General features: G+C 40.4%; 2 protein-coding genes across 2 annotated transcripts; one reads left to right on the top strand and one right to left on the bottom strand.

Moving 5' to 3' along the window:
- ghrh (growth hormone releasing hormone) lies at window positions 1-6,776 on the bottom strand. The gene is made up of 5 exons (XM_028447864.1): window positions 6,696-6,776; window positions 3,759-3,862; window positions 3,472-3,562; window positions 1,833-1,934; window positions 1-109 (listed from the first exon to the last, which is right to left on the bottom strand). Exons 2-5 carry the CDS (start codon window positions 3,814-3,816, stop codon window positions 1-3), a joined length of 360 nt encoding a protein of 119 aa, XP_028303665.1. The 5' UTR covers window positions 3,817-3,862; window positions 6,696-6,776.
- cdk5rap1 (CDK5 regulatory subunit associated protein 1) lies at window positions 6,480-26,984 on the top strand. The gene is made up of 13 exons (XM_028447863.1): window positions 6,480-6,925; window positions 6,998-7,101; window positions 8,320-8,354; window positions 8,433-8,533; window positions 16,181-16,391; window positions 16,621-16,741; window positions 19,693-19,923; window positions 19,989-20,086; window positions 20,181-20,236; window positions 21,135-21,265; window positions 21,364-21,513; window positions 23,966-24,097; window positions 26,759-26,984. Exons 1-13 carry the CDS (start codon window positions 6,661-6,663, stop codon window positions 26,834-26,836), a joined length of 1,713 nt encoding a protein of 570 aa, XP_028303664.1. The 5' UTR covers window positions 6,480-6,660; the 3' UTR covers window positions 26,837-26,984.
- The last annotated feature ends 1,001 nt before the right edge of the window (window positions 26,985-27,985 follow it).

Genomic DNA, 27,985 nt, shown 5'->3' on the forward strand with positions numbered 1-27,985 from the left:
TTACCCCAGACGTTTGCCCATGATGGTCTGAAGGAACTTCCTGGCAGATATTTGTCCTAGTACTTTCCTGTAGCTGTTTGTAAATATGGCGTCTGCATGGCGTCCAGAGCTGGGATAATGTCCATACACATAAGTTCACTATTAAACATCTGATTGTGAAAGACAAAAACAAAGATATAACAAAAACAAACACTGGTGTTCAATTTTCTGCCTAATAATCTGAAACTGTCCAACCAGAATAACAGAGTCGATCACTGATTACATTTTGAATAGTAGTGATTCACCTTTACAGCAAACATAGATATAAATAAATATATGGAGCTACAATTATTGAGTAATGAGTAAATTAGATGATGTAAATCAGTGGTTCTCAACCTGTTTTGGATTGTGACCCCATTTTGATAGGAAGAATTTTTGGCGACCCTAAAGCCATTTTTTTCTTTCTAAAATTAGTTTTTGATCATGTTTGTTATACTATATTACAAATACAGAGAAGCCAGAATTAGTGACAAGTTGTGCCAGCTTAGATTTTTTTTACTGCATTTTATTTGAACTAAATTCATATTTGACAAAGTGAATGTATAGTTTGCTCAAGATTGTGTTTTCATTTGAAAAAAGAATAATCATTTCAAAAATGTTCTTTTAATCAGTATTTTTTTTTTAAATGACTAATTACTAGACATTTCAGGTGACCAAAAGCTCCAGGCGACCCCACATGGGGTCCCGACCCAAAGGTTGAAAAGTACAGATGTAAATGGTCAAGGTAAAGAAGTGCACTGTCCTCTTTCCACTGTCCACTGTCGCCAGGGGCAACTGTGGCTCAGGTGGTAGTGGGTCGTCTTCTGATCGCGAGGTTGGCGGTTCGATCCCAGTACCTGACTATGTGTCGAAGTGTCCTTGGGCAAGACACTGAACTCTAAGTTGCTCCCAGTGATCGACTAGCGCCTTGCATGGCAGTCCTGTCCCACTGGTGTGTGAATGTGAGAGTGATTGGGTGAATGAGCTGATATGTAAAGCACTTTGAGACTGCTTCAATGTGGTGATAAAGCGTTATATAAAATCAAGTCCATTTACCATTTTACCAAGTCCATTTATTCCCTGGCTGGCAGATTAACACATACAAAAAAAGGTTCAATATACTCATTTAATTTCAAGTAGATATTGATATTCACTAGAACCATCTTCATTAGCAGATTACACATTGATTATATGAAGTTGTAGCATAGTATATATATATATATATATATATATATATATATATATATATATATGAGACAGTCCCCGCTCATTCGAAAAGGTTGTCTTGTTGCCAAAAAGCTACAAACTGCCTTTAATTTCTAAACAGAAATTCCCCTGGTTTTCCTAATGTGCTCTGAACAAAGCATTCCTGACGTGACAATAAAACAAAAATGAGGCTGAGGTCAAATGTAATCATTCACTGGTGCAGGCTGAGAGGCAGTAATAATATCTGACCAATGAGGACAGAGACAGAAGCAACAAAAGCACTTGGGTGGTTGGTGAATTTATCTTCAAGGCTTTTTAGGAAGAGAAAAAGATCATTCCAGAACAATCTGCTCAAGAATTCCACAGTACAATAAAAAGTCATAAATAAAGCCAAAGGATGAAAGTGCTAAAGAGCATTTTAAACAACCAAAGTGGATCCCTGCTCTGATTTTGTCACAGTTTCTGAGGTAAGTTCAAATTTGTAAAGGTTGTTTTGAATATATTTATGTTGAAAGCTGAGACGAGCATTTAACGGATTAATGATATAACAACTATACGTTTTCTCAGTCATACAGTATTTCTCCACATTATACATCACACACACTAACCGGAGCTCAGCTTGTTCTCTTGCAGGATGAATGTGATCCTCCTGCTCTGCTCCATCATTCATAGAAGACGTCATCAGGATGGACGTGTCCCTCTGACCAAACCTGGGAAACATCTCATAATGACTATTTAGCTATACCTCACACACAGCCTAGTGGACACTGCTTCTTCTTCTTGTTTCTATTTCTATTTCAATAATATTGTGTTAACAGTGAAAGGTTAAAACAGTGTTTTTCAACCTTGGGTTTGTGACCCCATGTGGGGTCACCTGGAATGTGTCAAAAAATAATTACTGATTAGAAATATATATTTTTAATATATATATAATTATTATTCAGGTCCGTGCACAATAGTGTGGGTAGGAAAACCTATTGTAATGCACCTCGTTTTTTATTATTATTATTCTTACAAAAAAATTATTGTATTGTTGAGAACCTAAACACGTTCAAAAACTCATGAAAATTTGAACACATATTAGGACTGACAAAAAATTTCATATTTTAGGGGAATTGGACATGTTGAATGGCAAAATGACTTAATGGCGCCCCCTTGAAAATTGTATTTGCCCCCAGCTGGTACTTATGACATCATGGCTGTAGATTGTATTCATGACTACCTGTCAACATTGAGCTGTTGACTCTTATGACATTATGACTGCTACCATGACTACCTACTCACACCGTTGTGCGTAGGACCTATTACACACACACACACACACACAAACAGACAGCACTTTAACATTTCTACCACACCCCGACATGCAACACACCTCAACGTGCGCTACTTCCCAACATGCATGTGGTTGCGAGGGCCCGTTCATCGCTGCTCTCAGCTTTAATTATTATTATAATTCCAAATTAAAACACAACACACAATCTTAAACAACTGTATTCTATATTTTCCCTTTCTCAAATATAAATCTAGTTCAAATAAAACAAACACATTGAAAAAGGAAGAAAAAAGACAAAACAAATACAGCCACTGTGTGCACTAATCCTGGTCTCTTTGTTACACAGTATTACATCCATCCATCCATTTTCAGACCCGCTTGTTCCTGTTTTTCAGGGTCACGAGGGTCTGCCGGTGCCTATCTCTGGTTCACGCTGTGCACTGGGCGGGGGTGCACCCTGGACAGGGGGCCAGTCTATCGCAGGGCAACACACAGACAAAAACTCACATTCACACTCACTCCTATGGGCAATTTAGAGACTCCAATCAACCGAACAGTCATGTTTTTAGATTGTGGGAGTACCCGGAGGAAACTCACGCAGCATGGGGAGAACATGCAAATTCCAAACAGAAAGGACCCAAATGTCTACCACGGGGCTTGAGTCCAGGACCTTCTTGCTGTGAGGCAGACGTGCTAACCACTAAGCCAAAAAAGGTTGGGAACCACCGGGTTAAAGCATCACAACCATAATGAGAAGTATTGATATATTGGTATATTAGAGCATTTATTTTATACTTTGACTGTGATTTTTAAAGGAATTGACCATAAACAATCCACCTGACAGTTTAGTGTTCTCCTGCCAATGATCCATATATCTAGTTGGATTTACTGATCAGAAATGATTCCCATATCTTTTCAAATCCCAATAATAATAAATGTGGAAGAATTTTGGTGAATTTCTGAGGACTTACCTAATGGTTGGGTAGAGTGGAGACCCAGATAAAGACATAACAAGGCAGCAGAGCAGCAGCAGTGTAGCTTTCTCCATCATCACAGCACGTCCTGGAGAAAAGTGGGCGACCACAATAAGTGACAGGAGGAGAAATCACATCAGAAGAAACGCTGAAACCACAGTTTCTCTCCACAGAAGGGGGGACCCCACACACACGTGTGCTCAGGTGGGAAAAAAAAGACATTTAAAAGCTCTGAAATTACATTTAAAAGCAATAACTGAGAGTTTTTTTTTTTCTCCACTTACCTTTGATGTTGAGTGAACTCTGAGCTGTAGCTCTGCATTCACTGCCTTCTGCTCTCATCGCCTCATGCTGCCAGGAAGGACTGGAACAGGACTGGGAATTACACCTGCATCCATGGTCACTTTATACTGTCACTACCACACACACACACACACACACACACACACACACACACACACACACACACACACACACACACACACACACACACACACACACACACACACACACACACACAGACGCTCATGCTCAGCTGTTATTGGGTCTCTCACCTATTCAAACACAGAAGAACACAAAATGTAGAATGTATTAAGAGATAAAAAAAAAAAAACGTACTGTATTCGTATGTGTATGTTTTTCTCAATAAAACAAGGAATCTCTGTCTGTGTGTGTGTGTGTGTGTGTGTGTGTGTGTGTGTGTGTGTGTGTGTGTGTGTGTGTGTGTGTGTGTGTGTTCCTTAAATATCTCTGCGGGTCAGGATCAAACTGACCTGAGAGTTTCAACATGGCTGCTGGGTGTGCAACGTCAAATTTGTTTGGACGCCCCACCTCCTGAGTCGACGGACTCAGTCATGATGTCATCAGTCCTAGCTTGATGTGTGGTTCAGGGTTGGGGTCAATTACATTTTTCAGTTACAATTACGTTTTCAATTGTCCATGTTCAATTACAATTCAATTACATTTAGTCGATTACAGTGACCAGCATTTTTCCCAATTACAATTAATTGACATTATTTTTTTATCCTCAGAAAGTCAATTACAATTACGTTCCCAATTACTAAAGTTAAATTACAATTGATCGCAATTACAGAGCTTGAAATAGATAACCTAATAAAAGTTAACCTTCCTCTTGTGTTAGCTTTCTGTTAGCATCACTTATAATAACGGGTCCTAAATCAGCTGTAAAATACACTAAAAACGATGATCTATCATCTAATTTCTTTCCTATCTATTTGTTACTTTGTTAGGCTTCCTAATCAATGAAAATATATGTTTTCATATTTTTGGTGTGTGCTTCTGAGCCTTTTTTGTGTCAGTATACCCCACGCTTTTAATGTTTTTACAATGGTAAAATGTGGGGAAACTTGATATGAAACATTTTAATAATTGTTAACAACATATGAGTAGAACTGTACATAAACTGTAACATGGTTTCCCCAGTTTTGCATTAAATTACAATAAATTTTACAATTTTTCATGGCAATTACAATTACAAAGTCAATTATCTAAACTCAATTACAATTTAAGTAGATTACGACATCAACACATTTTTACAATTATAATTACGCCAAAATTGTAATTAATTACCAATTACATGATTACAATTATAATTGACCTCAACCCTGGTGTAGATATTGTTTATAGTTTTATTTTCTATATATGTATTCTCAAAAAATAGATGTAATGATTTATATAGATGTAATGAGGGAACAAATCAGTAAAATGTCAAATGCCAAACAATGCCAAACAAACATAACAGCCAATAACAGTAAATTTAAATTATACACAATACTTACAGTATAGTTTAATTCACACTAAGAAAAAAAAAAATAATAACAAAACAAATCATAAACAAATACCCAAACACTCCAAATTAGTTTTTGAACAACTACAATACAATATAGTTTTAGTCCAAACTTAGTCATCGGGACTATTTTATTTATAGTCTAGTTATAGTTGACTAAAATATACAGGAAAAGACTTTATGCATTTTTTTTTTATTTATTTTAAATTATAATTTATCAACCTGATATAGGATGGTATTAAAGTTTGTAAATACACAGACAGACAGATTTGATTAAGTCAATGCATAAAACCACATTATCACAAGAGTTCTGGTTGGTTTTAATTGGTCGACGGAAATATCAGTTTTAGTAAGGACACTGTTAAATTAATAAAAAAACATATGTTTTGTAGCTGTTATGAAATGTGGTTACATTGTAATCTTTGGAATGTGTCGTTTTAAAGAATAAAATAGTTGTTTTTAAAGACTTACCTGTGCTCCAGCATTACGTGGGTGAGATCATTGATCATCATATACGTATTATGATGTCTATGGATCTGCCTATTAAAGCTGTTCTCGTGCATTGTTGGCTGAGCTACCACACAATAACCAATGGGTGGCGGCAAAGCGACAAATCCAATGCTAATTGCCATAAAACTCCAACAACGAAGAAGAGTAAGAAATCAGATCACTACGGTGCGTTCAAGAGCAACAGTACAGTTACTTCCGTTTTCGCCTCAGGTTTAGATTACCGTCGCTTCACTCAGCGAAAACATCTAAAATTGATATAAATACAAAACATCGATGTCTGACACTATTTTTTCCCAAATAATATATGTTATACGGCTAATCCTCAGATAGCAACAGTTTTTGCCAGTGCAGAATAGCTTGTTCAAATGTACATTTAGGGTATCTATCTTTCATTTGCAATATTATAGGGACAGTCGGCGTTACGTCACTTCCGGATCATGTCGCCGACAGCTTGGTGAAAACAAACCTTCAGAATATTGTTATATTGTTTTTGTACAGTAAAGTCATGTAGCTTTGAACAACTCGCTGACTGAAAACATCTCACGACTTTTGACAGATGGCAGAAGCACGTGTGTGTGTGTTTGATTTCACCGAGTTGCGCCATGAACTGCGCGAAAACCCCACTTCCGGTTCACATCCCGACCAAAAGCATACCCCAACAACGTTTTATTACACTTCCGAATGGACGTAGTTCTCTTGACGTGAATCTATCTTTGGGCTCCACACGGTCCCGGCGCTTGAATGACATTTGTCGAACTAAACTCGAACTTGCAACGGACTAAAGACGGCTATTCATAAAACATGCTAATAGTTTAAGTGAAAAAAACCCAACGTGTTTTAGCCTCTTGTTGCTTTGTGTCGTCCTCAGCATGGAGCACCTCAGAGTGTTAAAGGGTCTGTTCACCTCTCTGCAGCTCAGGATCCATAGCAGACTCTGTTCTAATGCATCTCTAACATCGGCTCCAACACAGAGTGAGAGGAGAACGAGTTCTGAGAAGGTTAGGGCTCACATACGTTCAGGTCCTAGTTTTCAGGACTTCATTAGAGGAACTTCTCTAAAAGAGACAGACCTTACAGATTTAGACACACCTGGGTATCTCTCTGAGGACCTGTACATGGGAAACTCAAGAAAAGGTTTGGTCTGCATGTGTCTAGATCACATTCAAAGTCAAGTGCATGTCAGACTGTAGGTTTGTGTCATTGCAGTTTATTTTGAAACGTATGGATGTCAAATGAACGTGAATGACACAGAGATAGCCTGGTCCATTCTGCAGAACAAAGGCTACCAACGCACAGCTCACCTGAACCAGGTATAAACACCTCACTCACATCTGTCTTTGTGTAACAGAAGAGTACTGATATATTCTACTCAAGTAGCAGTACTGTTACTTGACTGAAAGTAAGTCGTACATAAAATACTCAAGTACAATTAAAAAGTAGCTCAATTAAATGGTACTCAATAGGGGTGTGTATTGCCTGGCATCTGGCAATACGATGCATATCCCGATACATAGGTCACTATACGATACGATATATCACGATGTTAAATTATAAGGCGATTATTGCAATTTTTTTTTTTTTTTTTTAAAAAGTGTTTGGAGGTACGTTAAACGCCATAGCCCCCAGGACTATAGATACATAACCTTTTAAACCAACTTTGACTTTAGTGTAACTTAACTGAGGTACATGCCTAGAACAACAAATACATGCAGAAAGTTAGTACTTTCTTTTTAGATTTTATTGAAAAAAAAAACACAAGCTGGTCAACATGCCTAGGTTTCAGCGCACTTCTTTGTGCAGTTACAATGTCTCCTGCAGTGGAGAAGACTTTCCTGGTTAAATAAAGGTTTTTAAAAAAAAATCGATACGGATGCATTTTGAATCGATCCATGAATCGCAGGACGTAATATCGCAATATATCAACACCCCTAGTCCTCAAAGTTAAAGTTAGTGGTTACTTTCACCCCTACGTTTATTTATGGTAATACATCTTGCTATAGTTCCTCATGTATAAACTTAAAAAGGAAGAGATGAGATTTTGCACGTTTCTAACATAATTTATTTTCCACAAAGGCATCTGTATAAAATAAAAGGTTGTAAAAAAAAAAAAAAAAAGACCACTTCTTTTTTAAATAAAACACCAAAATGATCAGGCTCTAAGTCAAGCTAAATTGATTAACCTTCAAACAGTGCCATGCTAAATGTACCATGTGGGTAACAACATAATAGGTACTAGAAACCCCAACATGAACACAAGAAAGTGGCTGGGCGTTGATCAGAAATGGCTCGACTTAGAACGTTCATTTTTATTCAATGACAATGAAACGAAAACCACAAAAAGTAATAATTTACTCAGTAATGGTTGGGTGTTACTTTACTTCTTTTAAAACATACTTAAGTACGAGTAAAATTACTGATTTAGAAATATACTCAGAAAAGTACAAGTACCCATAAAAGCAACTAAATTACAGTAACTTGATTACTCCATTACTATGAGTATGACTTCACAGTTTGTTTGTTTTTTACAGGCAGATGTTGTTCTTCTGGTGACCTGCTCTGTAAGGTAAGGAAAAACAGTGAGCAGAACTGGATTTCAAAGTAAAACACAAAGTGTTATAATATTCAAACTTTGTGCTGACAGAGAAAAGGCTGAGACGACGATCTGGAACAGACTCCAACAACTTACATCCATGAAGAAGAAACGAATAAAAAGTCCCACACCAATGAAAATAGGCATTTTAGGTAAACCATTTTACATTTTAAATATGCCTGAACAAAATAATCCAAGCTTTTTTTTTCTTTTTTAAAAAAAAAGGAAAATTTCTTCTCTTGGTTTCCATAGTTATTTATAGAGGATAGAGGATTTTTACTTAGTATAATAATTAAGTGTATACTCAGTATAATAAATACCTTAAAAACTCTTGGTGTGTTATATAAAACAAAATACTTAATTACAATTTACTGCACCTTGATACTCCCATATATGACTTTTAAGACCATTGTTAATTATATTGATTTATTACAAAAAAAGAGCACACAATTGATAAAGCAGGATATTATGACCATACACATCCATTATTTGTTAAATCAACAGGCATACAATTTAAAGATATTGTTTATTATAAAATAACACAATTAATGTTCAAAGCTAAATTAAATGCTCTTCCAGAATGCATTTAAAAATGGGATCAATTTATGTTTATTGTACCAATGGCAAGTTGGAACTAAAACAAACGTTTGTCTGTTTTAGGGGTTAAATTGTGGAACAAAGTTGATAAAGAAATAAAAATGAGAGACACACTATTTATTTTCAAAAATATATCACAATATATTTTCGAAAGTTATGTAAAGCAGTAAGAATATGTTTGTAAGGGTATAAAGTTGTGTACTTATATTTATTTTTAGCATTATTTGAAAAAGGCAACTCAAATATATTTTGTAGAATGCTTACATTTCTTGTGTGTATTATTTGAAAAAGGTTACTTGAATGTAATGATTTATTTTGGGCATTTAAGCATTTTTGCTTCTGCCTGTTTCAGTTTTGTTATACAGTATTTTAAAATTGTGCTTCATGTTTGAATGTTTTTGTGAGGCTGACACCAATGTGTGATTATCAGAATCAGAATTCCTTTATTTATCCCAGGGGGAAATTGTTGTTGTTCCAGCCACTCTGTAACGATTCACCTGTCTTTTCCAAGGCAATAAAGCTACAACACACTTTCAGGTCACGGACGGATCGGTCTACCAGCAGGGATGAAAGCCGACACACACATTAACACATAAAATAGCTTTGGCTTATAGGAATTAGCCTTGTATTTCGGGCAGTTCAAAGCACATCCCACCCCAACGCTCGAGCGTAAACCCATGTACAACCAAAAACCAAACACAAAACTACGCTCTATGGCGCGAGAAAACTAGAGTTTATCAGTCCATCAAAAGTCCATGCACGCTGACGTCCAAAACCCCGATGCCTTGCTCCCACCGCAGGCTCGGTCAAACACCAAGCAGCTGCCCTCCCGTGCATCCGAAGTCGAACCAGATGATCCCAGCAGCTCCGCGAAGTCTTGTCCTACCCGTCAATGGATGATCGAGGAAACCCAACGGTACAATCCACAAAGAGGTATGCTCCACGGTATTGCAGCTCTGAGCAGTGTGTCGTTGGCGTGTGACGTCACAACACTAAGCGCCTGGCGCCCGCGACCTGATCACCTCATATAGGCGTGACAGCTCCCATTCACAATTACAGCTCCATTAATAAAACAGTACTACGAAAGAAAATGACCAAAATTAAATGATTTTATATCCACTGTGACCAGGTTCTGCACAATAAATGACATTTAAAAAAGGGTTGGCTCATCCCTGCTGGGTGACACACACGTAGGGACCTATGCGGTCCTTACATTCCCCCCCCCCCCAGCCAGCGGCTTATCAGGACCGAAGAAGGGCTTCATGTCGACTACGTTAATAGTGTCCACCTTCCCCTGATCTGTCATCCAGCGAACTTGGTAGTTCACAGGGCCTAATTTCTTCTCTACTCTAGCAGGCCCTTTCCATCGAGGCGCAAGTTTAGCAGAGAACTTAACGGAAGCTTTGGACAGCGGGTGCGACCTAACCCAGACCAGACTACCAACGGCAAAGTGTACATCCCTGCGTCGTGCATTGTAGTATCTGGCTTGTCTATTTTTGGACACGCCCACATGTTTTTCGACCTCCTCCCGCAACTGTGTGTGTGTTTGAAGGGTGAGATATGCAGATGTGTATGGCGCTGGAGCTCTGTGCACTAGTCTCTCGAGTGGCCCCTTCAGCTCTCTTCCCAGGGTCAGCCTGGCAGGCGTGGCCCCCGTGGTTTCATGCACAGCGGTATTGAGAGCCAAACGGAACTCAGGTAGCCACTTGTCCCAGTCCTGGTGATGGTTTCCAACATAGGAGGCCATCATAGTTTTCAGGGTGCGATTGACTCTTTCTGTCATGTTGGTTTGGGGGTGGTATGCTGTGGTGAGTTTTTGTGTCACGCCCCATGTTTCACACACTTGGGCCATCAACTGACTCGTAAACTGGGGTCCCCGATCCGACACCATGAACTTGGGAATTCCCCAGCGCGTGAAAATCTCATTCTTGAGGATCTTGCAGACCTTGGGTGTCTTTGCATCTTTCATGGCAAACACTTCAACCCATCTGCTGTAGTAGTCCACCACTACCATCAGTATGGAGTTTCGATCTTTGCTGAGGGGGAATGGTCCCATGAAGTCCACCCCAATCATCTCGCCTGGGTCTTTCACCTCCGACGATTGGAGGAGTCCAGCTGGTTTCTCATTGGGGCTTTTGTACTGCTGGCATGTACTGCAGATGCGAACGTAATTCCAGACATCCCTTCGGACCGTGGGCCACCAAGCCACCTGAAGAACCTTCAACAGCGTTTTCATCCTACCAAGATGTCCTCCGAAGGGACTGTCATGGAAATACGCCAGGAATTGGGGCACCAGCGCCGCAGGCACTACTAGCTGGTAGTTGTAACCCCCATGTTTGGATGGTACCCCCCTATACCACACACCCTGCTGGAGTTGGCAATGAATACGGCCCGGACTGGGTTGGTCTGTAGAGGGACCGAGCTCTTGACAGGTGGGGTCCAACTTTTGAGCATCAGCTATTTCTTGGAGTGATCTTGGTAGGTCAGCCCAGTAGGTCTTGGGAACGGCTAAGAGGACTTGCCCTTCAGAACCTTGGGGTGCACGTGACAAGGCGTCAGGTACGATATTACAGCAACCCTTTTTGTAGTGCACCCGAAAGGAAAATGCCTGGAGGCGCAGGGTCCATCGTGTCAATCGCGACGATGTTTTAGGGCAGTTGAACGCCCAGGCCAGGGCGCTGTGGTCGGTGTACACATCAAAAATGGTCCCTTCGAGGAAATGTTTCCACTTCTCTACAGCCCACACCACAGCTAGGCATTCCTTTTCAGCTGTGGAATAGCGCACTTCAGCACCTTGGAGAGCTCTTGAGGCATAAGCTATGGGTCGCTCCTCCCCATCAATACTTTGCATTAGCACAGCTCCCAGCCCCTCATCGCTTGCGTCGCAGTGAACCTGGAAACTGTGGTGAAGTCGTGGCTGTGCGAGGACTGGAGGTGATTGCAATAGGAATTTGAGATGGTTGAAGGCAGCATGGCAGGCCGAGGACCACTCCCAAGGTATGTCTTTCTTTTTTAGATGGTTCAGGGGAGCGGCGATGTCTGCCAGCCTGGGGATAAACTTGTGATACCAGCCGACCATCCCAAGGAACCTCTGGAGGCTTTTCAGGTCGGTTGGAGGGGGATAGTCTGTAATGGCTGAGACCTTCGCTGGATCGACCTCTACTCCTTTGCCCGACACAAGATGTCCCAGGAAAGTGAGCTGGCTTTGGAGCAGGTGACACTTTTTTACATTCAGCGTCAGGTTTGCGTGGTGAAGCTTGGTGAACACAGCTTCGAGATCGTGCAGGTGTTGTTCTTGGGTCTTTGAGAGCACAATTATGTCGTCGATGTATACAAAACAGATCTTTCCCCTGAGGTCACCCAAAACGATCTCCATCAGACGCTGGAACGTGGCCCCAGCATTGCGTAGACCGAATGGCATGACCTTGAACTGGAACAGGCCAAGGTGAGTGGTCATTGCAGTCTTTAGTTTACTCTCTTCATCCATAGCCACCTGCCAGTATCCGCTCTGGAGATCCAAAGAGCTGAAATGCTGGGCGCCTTGCAGGGATTCTAAGATCTCGTGTATTAGGGGCATAGGATAGGCATCATGCTGTGTCTTGGCATTTAGGGCTCTATAGTCCACACAGAACCGTGGGGTACCATCCTTCCTCGGTGTGATGACCACAGGAGAAGCCCAGGGGGAGGTAGATGGTTCGATTACATTGTTCTCAAGCATCTTCTGAATCTGCTCCTCAATGACATTTCGTTTCTCTGGGGACACCCTATAAGCCCTCCGTCGCACTGGCATCTCATCTGCTGATACTATTTTGTGCTTTATCACCTCGGTGGTCCCAGTGGTCACAGTCCAAACAGTTGGCCACTTCTGCAGCAGCGGCCGCACCGCCTCGGGCTGGGAATCTAGGAGGGGGATGACAGATTGGTCGCCCTTGGGAGTTGTCACAGCCACATAGAAGTGCACCGAAGGGGCTTGGTGATCCCACTGAAGATTCAATCTTGACTTCGGGAGAAATGTGTATTCCCTCCCTCCTGGCATGGTGTACCTCCTGAGGTGTGGTCTCAGGGTGATCTGAGACATGGTCATGAAGTCGAGACCGAGCAGCAAAGGCATACACAGGTGGCCATCAGCTAGAACATGGACTGTGAGCGTACCGTGGAACTCATTCAGGGTGAGGAGCAGGGTAGCCTTTCCACTAGGTTTGTTCTCCTGTCCATCAGCCATAACGAACCTTGGGATTTCACTCGGGGCTAGGATCTCGCCTTCCTTTCTCACAGCCTTCCATAAGGTGTGGCTCATCAGGGAGTAGGTGCATCCTGAATCTAGGACTGCGTCGCCCTTGGACCCACGAATACTGATTGGCACTACCAATAGGGACTGCTCGCCCACAGCCGTGGCAAGGTCCGCCCCAGCATTCCGACCTGGACCATGGTCCGATTTTTTCCCCGCTTTTTTAGGGGGGTGGGTCTGTTGAACGCGGCTCCAGTAGTCTCTAGTGTTACTCCAGTCCTTTTCAATGAGCGAGCCCACCTTGACCAGCTGCTCCACCGTGGTCACTGTTCCTCGTAACCCGCTAGCCAGCCTTGGATTGCATGCACTGAGGATACGATTCACAATATCTCCCTCCAACATGTCTGGTCTCCACTTCAAGCAGAGGGCCCGATGATCATATGCAAAGTCTCTCAGACATTGGTTTGGGGCCTGGACGTTTGCTCGGAGCTGTTCCTCGATTTCTGACTGATAGTCCGAGGGCAGGAAAGCTTCGAGAAAGGACTTCTTGAATTGTTTCCAACTGTTTATGGTGTTGCGAGCAGCTACCCACCAACTCCGTGCCGGACCCTTTAAAACAGCATTGAGAGTACCCATCAGCTCCGCATCACACAAAGGCCGAAGGGCCAAGAAGTTTTCACACTGCTCGATAAAGTCCATGATATCCGCAGAGCTCCTGGATTCACCAAACTGGGGAAATTCCATCCGGATGGGCGGTAAAGCAGGAGTTGTTGGGGGTATGGAGAAAGTAGCGTCACTAGGTGTCTGGCGTCTGAAGGACGTAGAGGCGACAGGTGTGGAGTAACTGGCGGGTTTCCACGTCAACCGACTTTTGGCGAGGGTTTGTTTCAGCTCTTCGCTCCACTTTTCATCCCTGCGCCGTAGGCAGGCTGTGACCACTTCGTCAAAATGTTGCATCTTAGCGTCCACGTACTCTTTTAACTCACTCCCTAACCTCTCCATACCCGCTCTCAGGCCATCTTCTCTGCTGAGGGTACTGTCCACCTCCTCTTTAAGCCGGACCTCCAGATTGTCCACCGTCTGCTGTAGGGCCTGGAGCTGCTCCCTTACAGCCTCTGTGGCCTCTGAGCCTTCATCATTCTCTTCCTCAGCTGTGACTGTATTTTGCTCTTGTTCATTGGACTCATTTAAATACATAGTTTCGAGTTGGCTAATGAGCTCTGGTACCCCGTCTTTGGCTTGCCTAACGGTGATATGGCGGTACGGGTCGGTGTTGGCGTCTACTACCCTTTCCCCTTCAGTCTCTTCGGGGTCCACCAACCCCCTTTCTGGTGGCAGATCTTCCATTATTCAATCCAAATGCGCCAGGAGACTGTAGATGTGAATAGGGAACGTGTAGAGGCTAGGTTTGCTTATAAGAATGGGTTTTGAGTTTGGTTCCCAATTTATTTCATTGTTGTAATTTTAATTTTTTTTCCCCTTTTTTTATTCTTATTATTTTTATTTAGTTATTTATTTTTTGGTTACTATTATTATTATTATTATTATTATTTTATGTTAATTAATTTTTTTTTTTTTTTTTTTTTTTTTTTTTTAAGAGAGTGAGTGAGTTTTGCAGCGGTTCGGGCTTATAATTGTGCGCGGGCGTACGTGAACCGAAACCCTATGCGCATGCGTGCGTAAAACAACCCACACCGGCCTGGACACTAACCCCAGCAACTCTATCCGCTAAATACAATGCCGTGGACTTGTTCTGTAGGGAGTTACGCCATATTTATGCGCTACGAACGTCAGTCCGTTTATAGCAAAGTACGAATAAAAGCGCTGAAATGAATGAGAACCTGATCCGCGGTCCCCGTACGGGCCACCACTCTGTAACGATTCACCTGTCTTTTCCAAGGCAATAAAGCTACAACACACTTTCAGGTCACGGACGGATCGGTCTACCAGCAGGGATGAAAGCCGACACACACATTAACACATAAAATAGCTTTGGCTTATAGGAATTAGCCTTGTATTTCGGGCAGTTCAAAGCACATCCCACCCCAACGCTCGAGCGTAAACCCATGTACAACCAAAAACCAAACACAAAACTACGCTCTATGGCGCGAGAAAACTAGAGTTTATCAGTCCATCAAAAGTCCATGCACGCTGACGTCCAAAACCCCGATGCCTTGCTCCCACCGCAGGCTCGGTCAAACACCAAGCAGCTGCCCTCCCGTGCATCCGAAGTCGAACCAGATGATCCCAGCAGCTCCGCGAAGTCTTGTCCTACCCGTCAATGGATGATCGAGGAAACCCAACGGTACAATCCACAAAGAGGTATGCTCCACGGTATTGCAGCTCTGAGCAGTGTGTCGTTGGCGTGTGACGTCACAACACTAAGCGCCTGGCGCCCGCGACCTGATCACCTCATATAGGCGTGACAGCTCCCATTCACAATTACAGCTCCTTTAATAAAACAGTACTACGAAAGAAAATGACCAAAATTAAATGATTTTATATCCACTGTGACCAGGTTCTGCACAATAAATGACATTTAAAAAAGGGTTGGCTCATCCCTGCTGGGTGACACACACGTAGGGACCTATGCGGTCCTTACAACTTTAGAAAAAAATCACAAATAAAAGAATAAAACGTTTAACAAAGACGAAAGAAAGAATAAACATTAAATAAGTGTATAATTAAGTAAAAAGAGTGTTAAAAATAAGGATCAGATACACACACATTATAGCAGTAAAACATAAAGATAGATGATGATAATAATAATAATAATAATAATAATAATAATAATAATAATAATACAAATATGATATAGATATTTACAACAATCAAGCTGTGAGGTTACAGTGATGCATTATACAGTTTGATTGTCGCAGGCAGGAATGATATCCTGTGTTGTTCTGTGGAGCTTTGTGGTTGGATCAGCCTGGTGCTGAAGGTGTTCCTGATAAACATGAGTGTGTGTGTCTAGGTTGCATGGCTGAGAGGTTAAAGACGGAGCTCCTGGAACGGGAGAAGCTGGTTGACGTCCTCGTGGGTCCTGATGCGTACAGAGACCTTCCTCGCCTCCTGTCTGTAGCGGACGGTGGTCAACAAGCTAGTAACGTCCTGCTGTCCTTAGAGGAGACCTACGCTGACATCATGCCTGTCCACCATGCTCCTCATGGATACAGTGCCTTTGTGTACGTTGTGCATATTTAAACTAAATTACTGACGTGGCCTGGTCTGTGTTTTAATCAGACCTTGGATTATTCAATAGGAAAGAGAGTTAGGCTGAGGTTTTCTCCTGATTGCCACCTAAACAGTCAGTATAATAATGTAACAGTAAATGACGCCAATTCTTAACTGATTAGAGATTCTGATAGTGTGTGACCCTCTGTGCCCATGGCGTCATGCTTCTTGTGCTGACAGCTCCATCATGAGAGGGTGTGACAACATGTGCAGCTACTGCATCGTTCCCTTCACCAGAGGCAGAGAGAGGAGTCGACCCCTCAGCTCGATTCTCCAGGAAGTTTGTCTACTGTCTGACCAGGTGAGACAACCTACGGTAAATCCTCAACAATGGTCAGTTACAGGCTCAACATGTTCTGTTTTATTGTTTTTTTTACTTTACATCAGATTAAATCCATTTTGTGTCACAAAACATTCAAAACCCCACAATAAAAACGTATTTAGAAAGTATTTGGTAATTTGACTCAGGGTTGGGGTAAATTACATTTTACAATTACATGTTAAACTGTCCATGTTCAGTTAAAACTCAATTATGATTAAGGTGACCAGCATTTTTCTAATTACAATTAATTTACAGTTATACAATTACAATTATGTTCTCAATTACTCAAGTTAATTTATAATTCATCACAATTCCTGCACCTCAAACAAATAATCCCATAAAACGTAACCTTCCTCTTTTGTTAACTTTGTGTTAGCATTTCTTAAGATAATGGGTCAGTTTTGGCCCATGTCTTAAATCAGCTGTGAAAAACGCTAGAGGGTTTAGTCAGTTTTATTATGAATTGAGATGTTTATTGGGGTGCCAATTTTTTAGAAGACAAATACCGCTGTTTAGCAGTTATTAATAGTCCTTGTCAAACTATCTACTCTTCTATAGCAAAATAGTAGAGGGTTTTCACGGCGCGTCATCAACCACGTCATCAACCCGGAAGTCACCATTTTGGAGATAAAGCAGCAGGTCTACAAACAACACGCAGACGAGAAAATCCCAAATTTTGAGATGAAATGGTGAACTATTGCCGTGTTTTTGGCTGTACCAATCGGTCAAACAGTGAGACACATTTGGAATTTTATAGATTGCCAAAAATCATAACAAATCAGGGAGAACAATCTCACGAGTTATCAGAGGAAAGGAGGTGCTTGTGGCTAGCAAAGCTAAACCAGGATCTACGAGGCAAAAACTATAATTTATCCTGATATCATCAACTACCTGGATTTCACTAAGCCCATACGCAGCGGAAGACCTTAAATTTTATAGAAGTTTGTGGGTTAGCTGCGACTGTAGAGGCTCGCGTTAGCACGAATATATATCGACAGACAACTCAGTCAGTTCTAATAATTTCACAGTGAACCTGCAGCGTAATTACTGTAAAATAGCATACGATCGCCAGGCAAACTTAAATTTAGGCAAATCAAACAGTTATAGTCCGTTACATGCAACTACTCTGGACCTCAATCCTCAAACTGCTACGCCGGCGACATCCAGAGACCTGTGGAGCAGTGGAGCCTCGTACCAGAGGTGTCCCCAGAGGGGACGTAAGCGGTGTGATCGGAAACAGAAGCGGGGCTAGCAACCAAGCTAAAAGCAAAGCTCAGAGAACGCCGCTTCCTTCCATCCAGCGTTATAATGTCCACTCCCTGGAGAACAAACTGGACTACCTGAAGCTGGATTTAAATGCAAGACGGGAGATGAGCATATACATCAATAACAACTGGTGCAACAACGGTGCGCTAGTCTCATGTCACTGCTCTGCTGATGTAGAACTACTGGCTATAAAATGCAGACATTGTTATCCCTGATCTGTTCTAACATTTGGCAGTCTATAAAACCACATGTTTTTCACGGTCTGACCGATTAATACAGCCAAAAACACGGCAATAGTGTTTCCTCTCAAAATTTGGGATTTGTTCGTTTGTGTGCTGTTTATAAACCTGCTGCTTATCTCCAAAATGGCGACTTCCGGGTTGATGACGCGTCGTGAAAACCCTCTATATTGATACATGAACCACAGAGAAATATTTAAGTTTAAATATGTATTCTCAACAAGTTAATATTTACACAAAAAACACTAAAGAGCACTATGTTCACTAAACTAAGTTTAATGCTTGAGTACATAAAGTAAAAAGAGAAAGCTTAATGGAAGAAAGAAAGATGGTGAAATATAATCAACATAGCAGGGTGTGATTTAGAGCCATGTGTGTGGCAGTTTTAGGCTGTTTTTCTTTCATGAAGGGAGTTAGATCACATGATTTCAAGCCCTTCTTTTCGAAAAAAAAAGGTGTGCTGTAGTGTCTGTTAACAGGTCCCAAACTGTGCCCACTACAACACTAAAAAATATGATATATCATCTAATTTGTTTTCCAATTTGTTGGTCTGAGTGTTAGAGCCTTTTTTCTTTTAGTATAGCCCTCAATTTAATTTTTTAAAATTATTTTAAAATGATTCTCAAAAGAACTGACATGTAGTCGGAAAAGTTGATCTCAAACATATTTTAATGATTTTTAACGACGTATGTGTAAGCCATAGAACTGTAACATTGCTGCACAGGTTTGCGTTTAATTAAATTATAAAATTTTCATGTCAATTACAATTACAAAGTAAATGATCTGAACTCAATTACTATTCATTTATGATTGCAAGAGCAATATATTTTTTCAATTACAATTATAAATATATACACATCATAATATTAATTAATGATCAATATTGCGATTATAATTGACCCCAACCCTGACTTATTTAATATAAACATGTGCAGCAGTGCTTGGTACTGTTGGCGTTGAAGCATCTTTTGCAGTAGTTGCATCTTAAAGAGTAACTAAACCCCAAACCCACTTTTTTCTGCTGAAAACATATACTGTACATTTGGGTACATTAGTTTTTGCTCGACTTACATGCGGTGGGCGTGTCAGGAGCCTGGACCGGAGAATAAGAGCAGGAGAGAAGTGCGTAACTGCAGGCGCGCAAAAAAGCACTTAAGTTCATACGGGAGAATAGATTCCTTAGTGAATAATATAGAGGCTGTGTGTTTATGCTTGTGAGCTGTGTATTATATATAGTAGTTGAGCAGGCAGCGGTCTGTTACTGCCAGCACTGACCCAGCTGTCTGAGTGGGCGTGTTTTACTTGCGTCAAGAGTAACGCCCATAATCAAGGCTTTTTTTAAATTTCCCCCTAGTGGCAGGTCAGCATAAAGCAGAGGTTTAGTTACTCTTTAAGCTTCATTGTTATTGGCTGATTTGTGATCAGGGTGTGAAAGAGGTGACGTTGCTGGGTCAGAACGTGAACAGCTACAGGGACACGTCAGAGGAGCAGTTCTGCACGGGGGACCCGACCAAACTGAGCCGTGGCTTTAAGACGCTCTACCAAAGCAAACGTGGAGGGCTGCGTTTCTCCGATCTGCTCGACCGTGTGTCACAGATCGATCCTGACATGAGGATCAGATTTACCTCCCCACATCCAAAGGACTTCCCCGATGAGGTAAACAAACCTCCTTCAGTCTTTGCCAGCATTCAGTGCACTAAAGTCCAGCTTTCACACGGCAGGTTCTGCACCTGATCGCAGAGCGAGACAACATCTGTAAGCAGATTCACCTTCCAGCTCAGAGTGGAAGCAACCAAGTCCTTAAAGCAATGCGTCGTGGGTGAGACAGATTTTTAGGAAGTGTTCAACATTTTTAGGGTTTACGCTCTTCCACTAGTAAACTACAACATTTCTGTTTTTCTTTCAATGTCTAGTTATACCAGAGAGGCCTACCTGGACCTTGTGGAAAACGTCAAGCAAATCATTCCAGGTACTAAAAACAGTCATCATTTAATTTAACTTTTAGGTACAACCAGACCTTTATTAAAGATGTAGCAGATTTTCAGCCTGTATTTAATTTAATGTAGTGATTCCCAAACTTTTTGTGCCCAAGGTACACCAAAGGACAAGTAAAAATCTGAAGGCAGACCTATTGTGTAAAATAGCTTTTATAACGTGTTATCACTCATATCGTACAGTACATGTATATCTGTAAATGTGCTTAATTATTTACTAATGCCAAATAAAATGTGACAAAGACAACTATATTATTCATGAAATATTTGTTAACAAAATATTTAAAAAAATGTTTAGGTATAGAGTTTGCCTCTGTATTATGAAATGAGTGCATACAAAAAAACTCTCTGGCTCTACAATCCCTGGCATCGATGGTCTCGTCCACAACAGTACACAACTTTTCCCACGGATGTTCTATTGCTCTGATGAGATGTTTTTTAAACACTGAGCAGTTAAAGCTGACTCATGTTTTCACGGAATGCTGCTGCTCTACACAAGAAACGGACAGAGTTTCACAGGCACAGCAGTTAAGCGGGCACTGATCGGTTCAGCATTCAGGAGTCAGTGATGATTTACGTCGTTTTTTTTTTGGTAATTTAGACTGTGTTTCAGGTGGTTTAGGCAGTGTTTAATGTGGCCAGGATAGGAGGGGGGGGGCGGGTGGTGCACCTATTAAGTGGTCCCCGGACACATTTACTCATTGAAAATCAGAAACACAAAATCCCATGGCACCCCGACTTGCTTTGTGCCTTGGCTCACCGTTTGGGAAAACAACTGATTTAATGGATGTAAACCAGAAATCAGCAGAAAAATGTACTGGTGGTGTTATATAAAGTTTAGTCATAAACTCTCTTCACTGCTTCTCCTTCCAGACGTGAGTCTAAGCAGTGACTTCATCTCTGGTTTTTGTGGAGAAACGGAGGAGGACCATCAACAGACTCTGTCTCTGATCAGACATGTGGGCTACAACGTGGGGTTCCTGTTTGCCTACAGCATGAGGAAGGTGAACCACCAGCAAGTCCAACATCTCTAGCAAAGAACATTTGTTTTTTGTGTTAAGTGAAATTCAACTCTTTTTTTTCTACATGTTCAATGGCTCAGAAAACACACGCCTTCCATCGACTACATGACAATATCCCAGCGGAGGTGAAGCAGCGGCGCCTGGCGGAAACTATTCAGGTGTTCAGAGAGGAAGCTGCGAAGATCAACACGACTTTAATTGGCAGCACGCAACTCATCCTGGTGGAGGGGGTGAGTACTGCATAGAGCGATGGCTTTGTTTACCTCACTCTTTAGTAAAGGGGTCACCAACATGGTGCCCGTGTCCACCAGGTAGCCCACATGGCCAATGTCACGTGCCCTCAGGAGCTCCAGTCAACAATGAACTCCATCTAGATAATACATACGACAGCTACAATTTTAAAGTATTAAATTAACCATCTTTTGATTTTTATTTTCACTGATTCATTGTGATAAATGTTTTTTTTATATATATATATATGTGTGTGTTGTAAAATGATATGGAACAAATTTTTCTATTTTCATAATTAGTTAAAAGTTGTTTGTTAGTACCTTTTTTAAGTTACTGCTAGCCATTTTTATTAGCTTAGCCTCTAATAAAAGTGAAACTGGAAAAATGTGATATTTATTAAGTTCTTCTCTAACTGGTAGCCCTTTGGACTATTCAGTACCTATGAAGTAAAATAGCTCTGTTTTAGTGCAACTCTGTGTTCTATAGCAGGGTTTTTCAACCACTGTGCTGTGGCGCAGTTGTGTGCTGTGAGTGATCGTCAGGTGTGCCGTGAGAAATAACTAATTATTGTCTGCAGTGCAAATATGTAGTGTGCACTTAAAATCCGGCCACCGAAAATGGCCCAAAAGTGCATTTTTGTTTTTCAGCCAAAACACTTTTCTCAATGAAAGAAGCTGACCAAAAAACGATGTTGTGAGGACGTGCTTGTCTGAAAATGGACCAACTTGTCTGCGGACTCGCGGATTAAAGCGTTTTCTGTGTCTTGTCGACACTGTAGTTACGTGTCACCCTCGGTCAACAAGGACCACAGGGCAGCCTGATGCGTTGCTGCTCATCAGCAGCAGAATCTGGTTTCAGTCTGTTAGCGCACGTTTAACTGAGTTCCTCTTTATTACATCACAACGGTACTTAGTCCGCGTTATAAAGATTATTACTTGGATGGGATTAAATTAAATTAATGATGCACGCCACCACCAAAGCACACTGAGTGTATGCGTCTCTGTGAGCTTTGTAAATTCAATGCACTTTGTAAATTCAATGCACTTTGTGTTGAGAGCACATATTTAATTTGACTCTCTTCTAGCAGCTCAGTCAGTTATAGGCTTGTACAATATTATTTAATGTATGAGTGGGATCAAGTTAAACACTTTATTTTTTATTTTATATTGTACATTGTTGGAATGTCAGTGCTAACTAAATATCTTCTTATTTTGAATTGATTTATTCTTTGCAATTGTATAAATTATAATTAATGCTTCAATGTTTTAATTTTAGTGAGGTTAGTACACAGTCAGCGCCATAAATGCAATGTAATAATTTGCATCGGAATTTCTTTCTGTGTTGTGGTTTTCTGCTTCGGTTTTCTCATTTTCGGTTTTGGCCAAGAATTCTATAAGCCCCTCCCCTCCCTGTACCAAAGCACACAGTCAGTCAGCTTCACAGCAGCTCCCGACCGCAGCTACAGGTCAGAGTGGAAAGGAGACCCCCACCTCTGTGGATGTGTGTAAATAAAGTTACCTCAACTTGTGATATTCATAAAAATACACAATAAAAAACACCATGTGATATTTGCTCGTTATAAGCTAAGCACTGCAGGTGTACTTAGTGTGCTTTAGGGCTGCTCTCACTCTGAGGAGGAACTTGTGGAGCTTGTGTGAAACACAGCTATTAAAAAATAACGAATAATAAGGAATAATGAAAAAGAACGGCACACAACTGCCTGTCATCTCATTGTTCATGTGAATTAACTTGATTTGGTTCATTCTTGAACGTCACATCCCTCAGTAACCCCCTTTCGATCAAATCGGACACTTAATAGTTAACAATAAAGAACAAAATTAAATTATAGAAATGTATTTATTATATATATATTTTAACATAATAATATATTTATATAAGATAAAGATTAATTGCACTTTTTATTCAAAAGAAGAAACTTTTTTCTTTGCGTTTATTTGATATTTGATTATTGTATATTGGTAATATAGGCTACAGAGTTTCATTTTTTTAACCTGTTTGTTTGGTGGTGTGTCATGGGATTTTTTTCAATGAAAAGTTTTACCTTGGCTCAAAAAGAGGTTGAAAAACAGTGTTCTATATAAATGCTGCAGAAAAACACAAGCCATTTACCATTTCTAACTGTCATTTAAGTCAATGACTATGACAACGTTATTTGCATGTTTGTTGAGTCGGTACACAATGACTGTATGACATATTATCAAAGATGCTTTTCAGTTCAGGACACTCATGTGATTTTCAGTCCAAATTTTGAAGCTACATTTTTTTTTTTTTTGTCATTCTACAACTGTACATTTAGGTAGACATTTGGCTCTAATACACTTTGAATTCTTACATTATGTTACCTAAACCACACATGGTGTTAAGAACATACTATTATTGTGTAAACCTAAACCTTATGAAGACATTTGATCTTGTTTCCCTTTATTACAGGATAGTAAAAGATCAACTGAGGACCTTTGTGGGAGAACAGAGGGCAACATGAAAGTGGTTTTTCCTAAAGAGGAAGTGTCTAATGGGTCCAGAACAGCAGCAGTCAATGCAGGAGACTATGTTCTGGTTACGGTAAGAAGTTTAATACAAGTAGACAGAACATACTGTGTTTCAGATCTAAGAAGGACCATCAGAGACACTTGTGTTGAACTTAGACTTTTACCAACCCAGGCCCTTTCTTATCTGAAAATATCCTGATTTATGAAACTTTGCTAAGCTCACCTGCACACCCACAATAAATGGCCAATGGACTTTATACATGCTTTTTGCATTTATTGCATTGATGGAGGCTAGAAACAAAACATTATTTATTTGATGGTCAGAGTAGTGGCATCACTAAAAAAAGAAAAGCAAAAGTGCCATAAAAGTGAAGAAAAAAAGTAGTAATCTTTTTTTTTTGTTGATTGGGACAGTGCATGTTAATGGACATACATGAATAAAAATAATTGGCTCATTTCCATCTGTTGTCCCAATTGGGGCCGGGGTGACAAAGGGGCGAGTTATAAGGGGCTATATACAGAATAAGACAGTAAACCATACTGTACACAAATACCAAAAGTTCATAATGCCACACACGAGATTAATTAATTTCATACATACAAAAAAAAACATATACACAAACCAGACACTACTCACTATTACAGTCTACTCACTATTGCACATATCCTTCTACTATTGCACATGATCTGAAGGTGAAGTGGCATAATCAGAGGCTAAAGGAACAGACTGTAGGCTTGGGTATTTATGATTATGGAGATCTATAACTCTGATATGTGAGAATAATAAATTCAATTCAGTTTATTTATATATCGCAAATTACAACCCAAGTCATCTCAGAGCGTTTTCAAAAATATAAAATTCTTAATAAGAAGGAAAAAACCCAACAAAATCCACATGAACAAGCATTTAGCAACAGTGGGAAGAAACAACTCCCTTTTAACAGGAAGAAATCTCCAGCAGAACCAGGTTCAGAGGTAGCAGCCATCTGCTTCTACTAGTTGGGGTTATTGGACAGAAGGACCAACAGAACAGGATCGAGAGATAGAACATCAGAGGTTCCCAGACTAGTTGAGCCTTGAACCACAGATCAGGAACTGTCAACTCCAGCTTCATGACACCTGACACAGAAAAGAGAGAGAAGGGCGAGGAGAAGGCACTGACTGCAGAAAAACATGATATACTATTACCAGGTCTGCCTGTGTGGAAACGCCGAGTGCTCGACTATGTGTGAGTGGAATGAGAATGAGTATGGGGCGAACATCAGTGCAAATGGTGTGTATGTGGTGTATGAGATGAATCTGGCTTCAATTCACCACCAGTGCCGTCTTTTCCTTGCATCTTTAAAATGTTTTGCACAAAGGTAGTTAACGTACCGGTGCACACATTCTCAAACTACGTTTATTTTTATAAATCACAAACCTTCAGTGGAAAGCGTCGTGCGCATCTTTCAGGCCCTGTTTTGTGCGCGCACAACAGTTATAAGTGAAGCCTCTGGTGCTGAACTGTGGGAGAAAATTGGAGTGTGGCTGCGTCCAAATAGTCCCTCCTATCTCCTTTACTATCCACTGTTTTAGTGGATAGTAAGTGGAAGTGGAAGTGGTGGCCATGATAAAGAGCGTCCGAGTTCTCTTGAAGCTCAGGAAAAGAGGCTCAATGCTTCCTTTTTTACCTTCTTTAGCCTAGGAAACACTGATGCATCCTTTACCAAAGGAGACGAGATAATGCTGAACCACAATTCCTTGGGGCAACAACATTTAAAGGGAAATGCACACCCGAGCGCTTACGGAAACTCACGATGACCGACAAGTAACGTAGGTCATGTAAGTTACCAATGCAATAATATTTCCTTAAACAACTTAAAATAAATAATCTAAAACCCATATTATTATATGTAAGAGATATTATCAGATTATAACTGACATAAAACAGACACACTGTGGTTTAAGAAAAAGGGATCAGAGATGTTTCTGAGTGGAAGGTGAGTGTGAGCAACCATTCTCAATATAACGTTCTTTTAGTTTCACTGTTGTTTCTCGTAGCCTTTTTTCCTTTGATTTACATTTAAACTGTGTGATATTTGAGATTATGTCAGCGGAAAGTGTTATAAATGAGCTTTTAGTCAATTTTCCCAAATTTGTAGTTTTTTCACCACACCTAGTTGAAGTGCGTCTGATTTGACATTTTTTAAGATGGATATAAATGTATTGCAATCAAATGTATATTAATTATGATAAATGCATAGAACTAAAAACAGTTAAAGAAGTAAATGTTTTTAATGCACACCTAAATTATCTTAACATTAGTGCAGTTTCTTTTCAACCTTGGGGTCGGGACGCCATGTGTTGTCACCTGGAGTATAAATGGGGTCGCTTATAATTTCTGAAAAATTAAAATTGATTTTTGAAATGTTTTATTTGTTATTATTCTTTTTTATGAAAACAACACAATACTTTACTCTATACGTTCACTTCTTGAAATATAAATATATTTCAACTAAAATGCAGTAAAAATAAATAAATATCTGAGCTCAAACATGATCAAAATTTAATTCCAGAAAAAATGTATTTCGGTGTCGCCAGAAATTCTTGATATTAAAATGGGGTCGAGATCCAAAAAAGGCTGGGGCTCACTGCATTAGAGGAATAAAGGTTACAGCCCAAAAAATGTTTGTTTGATTAGATCCAGTTGATGTAATACTGATTTCTCTGTGATCTCTGTGTTTTGTGGATGCAGATCTTGTCATCGAGTTCTCAAAGCCTGAGAGGTCGAGCTCTGTGTCACAGCTCACTGAGGAACGCTGTGGAAACGTGACGCTCTCCTCAGACGCCATGACGAAGACACAGAGCTTCTCTTTCCTCTTCTCTTCCACTCAAAAGACACGCAAGACGTTTTGGGAATGTTGTCCATTAGAAAAAAGTTGGACTGTGATAAAGGATGGTTTTTGTTGCTTCATTAGTTACAATGAGTCATGTTGAACTTTTTAGAAAGCATTTGCTGTGGTTTTATTGTGTTGTTGGTTCAATGCTGAGATATCGATATCTTTACCTGTGTGTTCAAATATCATGGCAGCTCACATAGGGTCAACATTGTGTGTCATTTAGATCAGGGGTTCTCAGCCTTGGGGTTGGGAGACACTGGGAGCCAGATGCCTTTAAGAAACTAAGAATATTTTTTTTAATAATTTGAGCCAATTTTATAATTTTTTTTTTTTTGCAACTACACCAAACTTGCCATATTTTCACTTATTTTCATCACTTTTTCTTGCCGTATTTTTTGCTCCTTTTAATGCATTTTTACTACCTTCTGCCACCTCTCCATCAAATGTGAATGCCTTTTCTGCACATTTTCTCCACTTTAATGAAGTTTTCAGCACTTATAAACCCTTACCACCACTTTTCCCACCTAATGTTGCATATGTTGACCCATTATTGTCACTTTTAACCTCTTTTCACCACATTTCATGCTTTTTTTTTTCCAATTTAACCGCATTCATGATTTGTCATGCCCATTATTTGCCGCTTTGCAACCCTTTTTACCATTTTTTCAGTCGGTTTTTGGACACTAATTTGTAACTTTCAACCTATTTCTGTGATTTTTAAAATCCCATTTTCACCACCTTTTACACCATATTCGGTCACATTTGACCCATTTTATTTAAGATGTCTATATACTATGGCACAAATAATAATAAACGTCCTGGATAACAGTGTAAATGTGGCTATCACAGATTTATATAACAATGGACCATTGTTTTACTGACTTTATGGATGGGCCAAAAACCTCTCCCCTTTATTCTCCCTTATAGATGGCTGTGTCTCCACATGACTGTCCTTCAATGTTCATGTCTGTATTCAACCACCTTCAGCTACAGTGGGGGTCCCCGGGCTCTGGAGCCTTTATTTTGGGGGTTGCAGGCTGAAAAGGTTGAGAACGACTGCTCTAGATAGAACACTCAGGTGA

Source organism: Gouania willdenowi, chromosome 5, assembly GCF_900634775.1.
Source record: "Gouania willdenowi chromosome 5, fGouWil2.1, whole genome shotgun sequence".
Lineage (NCBI taxonomy): Eukaryota > Metazoa > Chordata > Actinopteri > Blenniiformes > Gobiesocidae > Gouania > Gouania willdenowi.

Coding starts and splice junctions, on each gene's coding strand:
- ghrh (XM_028447864.1), bottom strand. CDS start 3,816: ATGAGAGCAGAAGGCAGTGAATGCAGAGCTACAGCTCAGAGTTCACTC. Junction 3,563..3,758: donor GAGTTCACTCAACATCAAAG/GTAAGTGGAGAA, acceptor ACTTTTCTCCAG/GACGTGCTGTGATGATGGAG. Junction 1,935..3,471: donor CCACTCTACCCAACCATTAG/GTAAGTCCTCAG, acceptor GATGTTTCCCAG/GTTTGGTCAGAGGGACACGT.
- cdk5rap1 (XM_028447863.1), top strand. CDS start 6,661: ATGGAGCACCTCAGAGTGTTAAAGGGTCTGTTCACCTCTCTGCAGCTC. Junction 8,534..16,180: donor AATGAAAATAGGCATTTTAG/GTAAACCATTTT, acceptor GTGTGTGTCTAG/GTTGCATGGCTGAGAGGTTA. Junction 24,098..26,758: donor GAGACTATGTTCTGGTTACG/GTAAGAAGTTTA, acceptor TTGTGGATGCAG/ATCTTGTCATCGAGTTCTCA.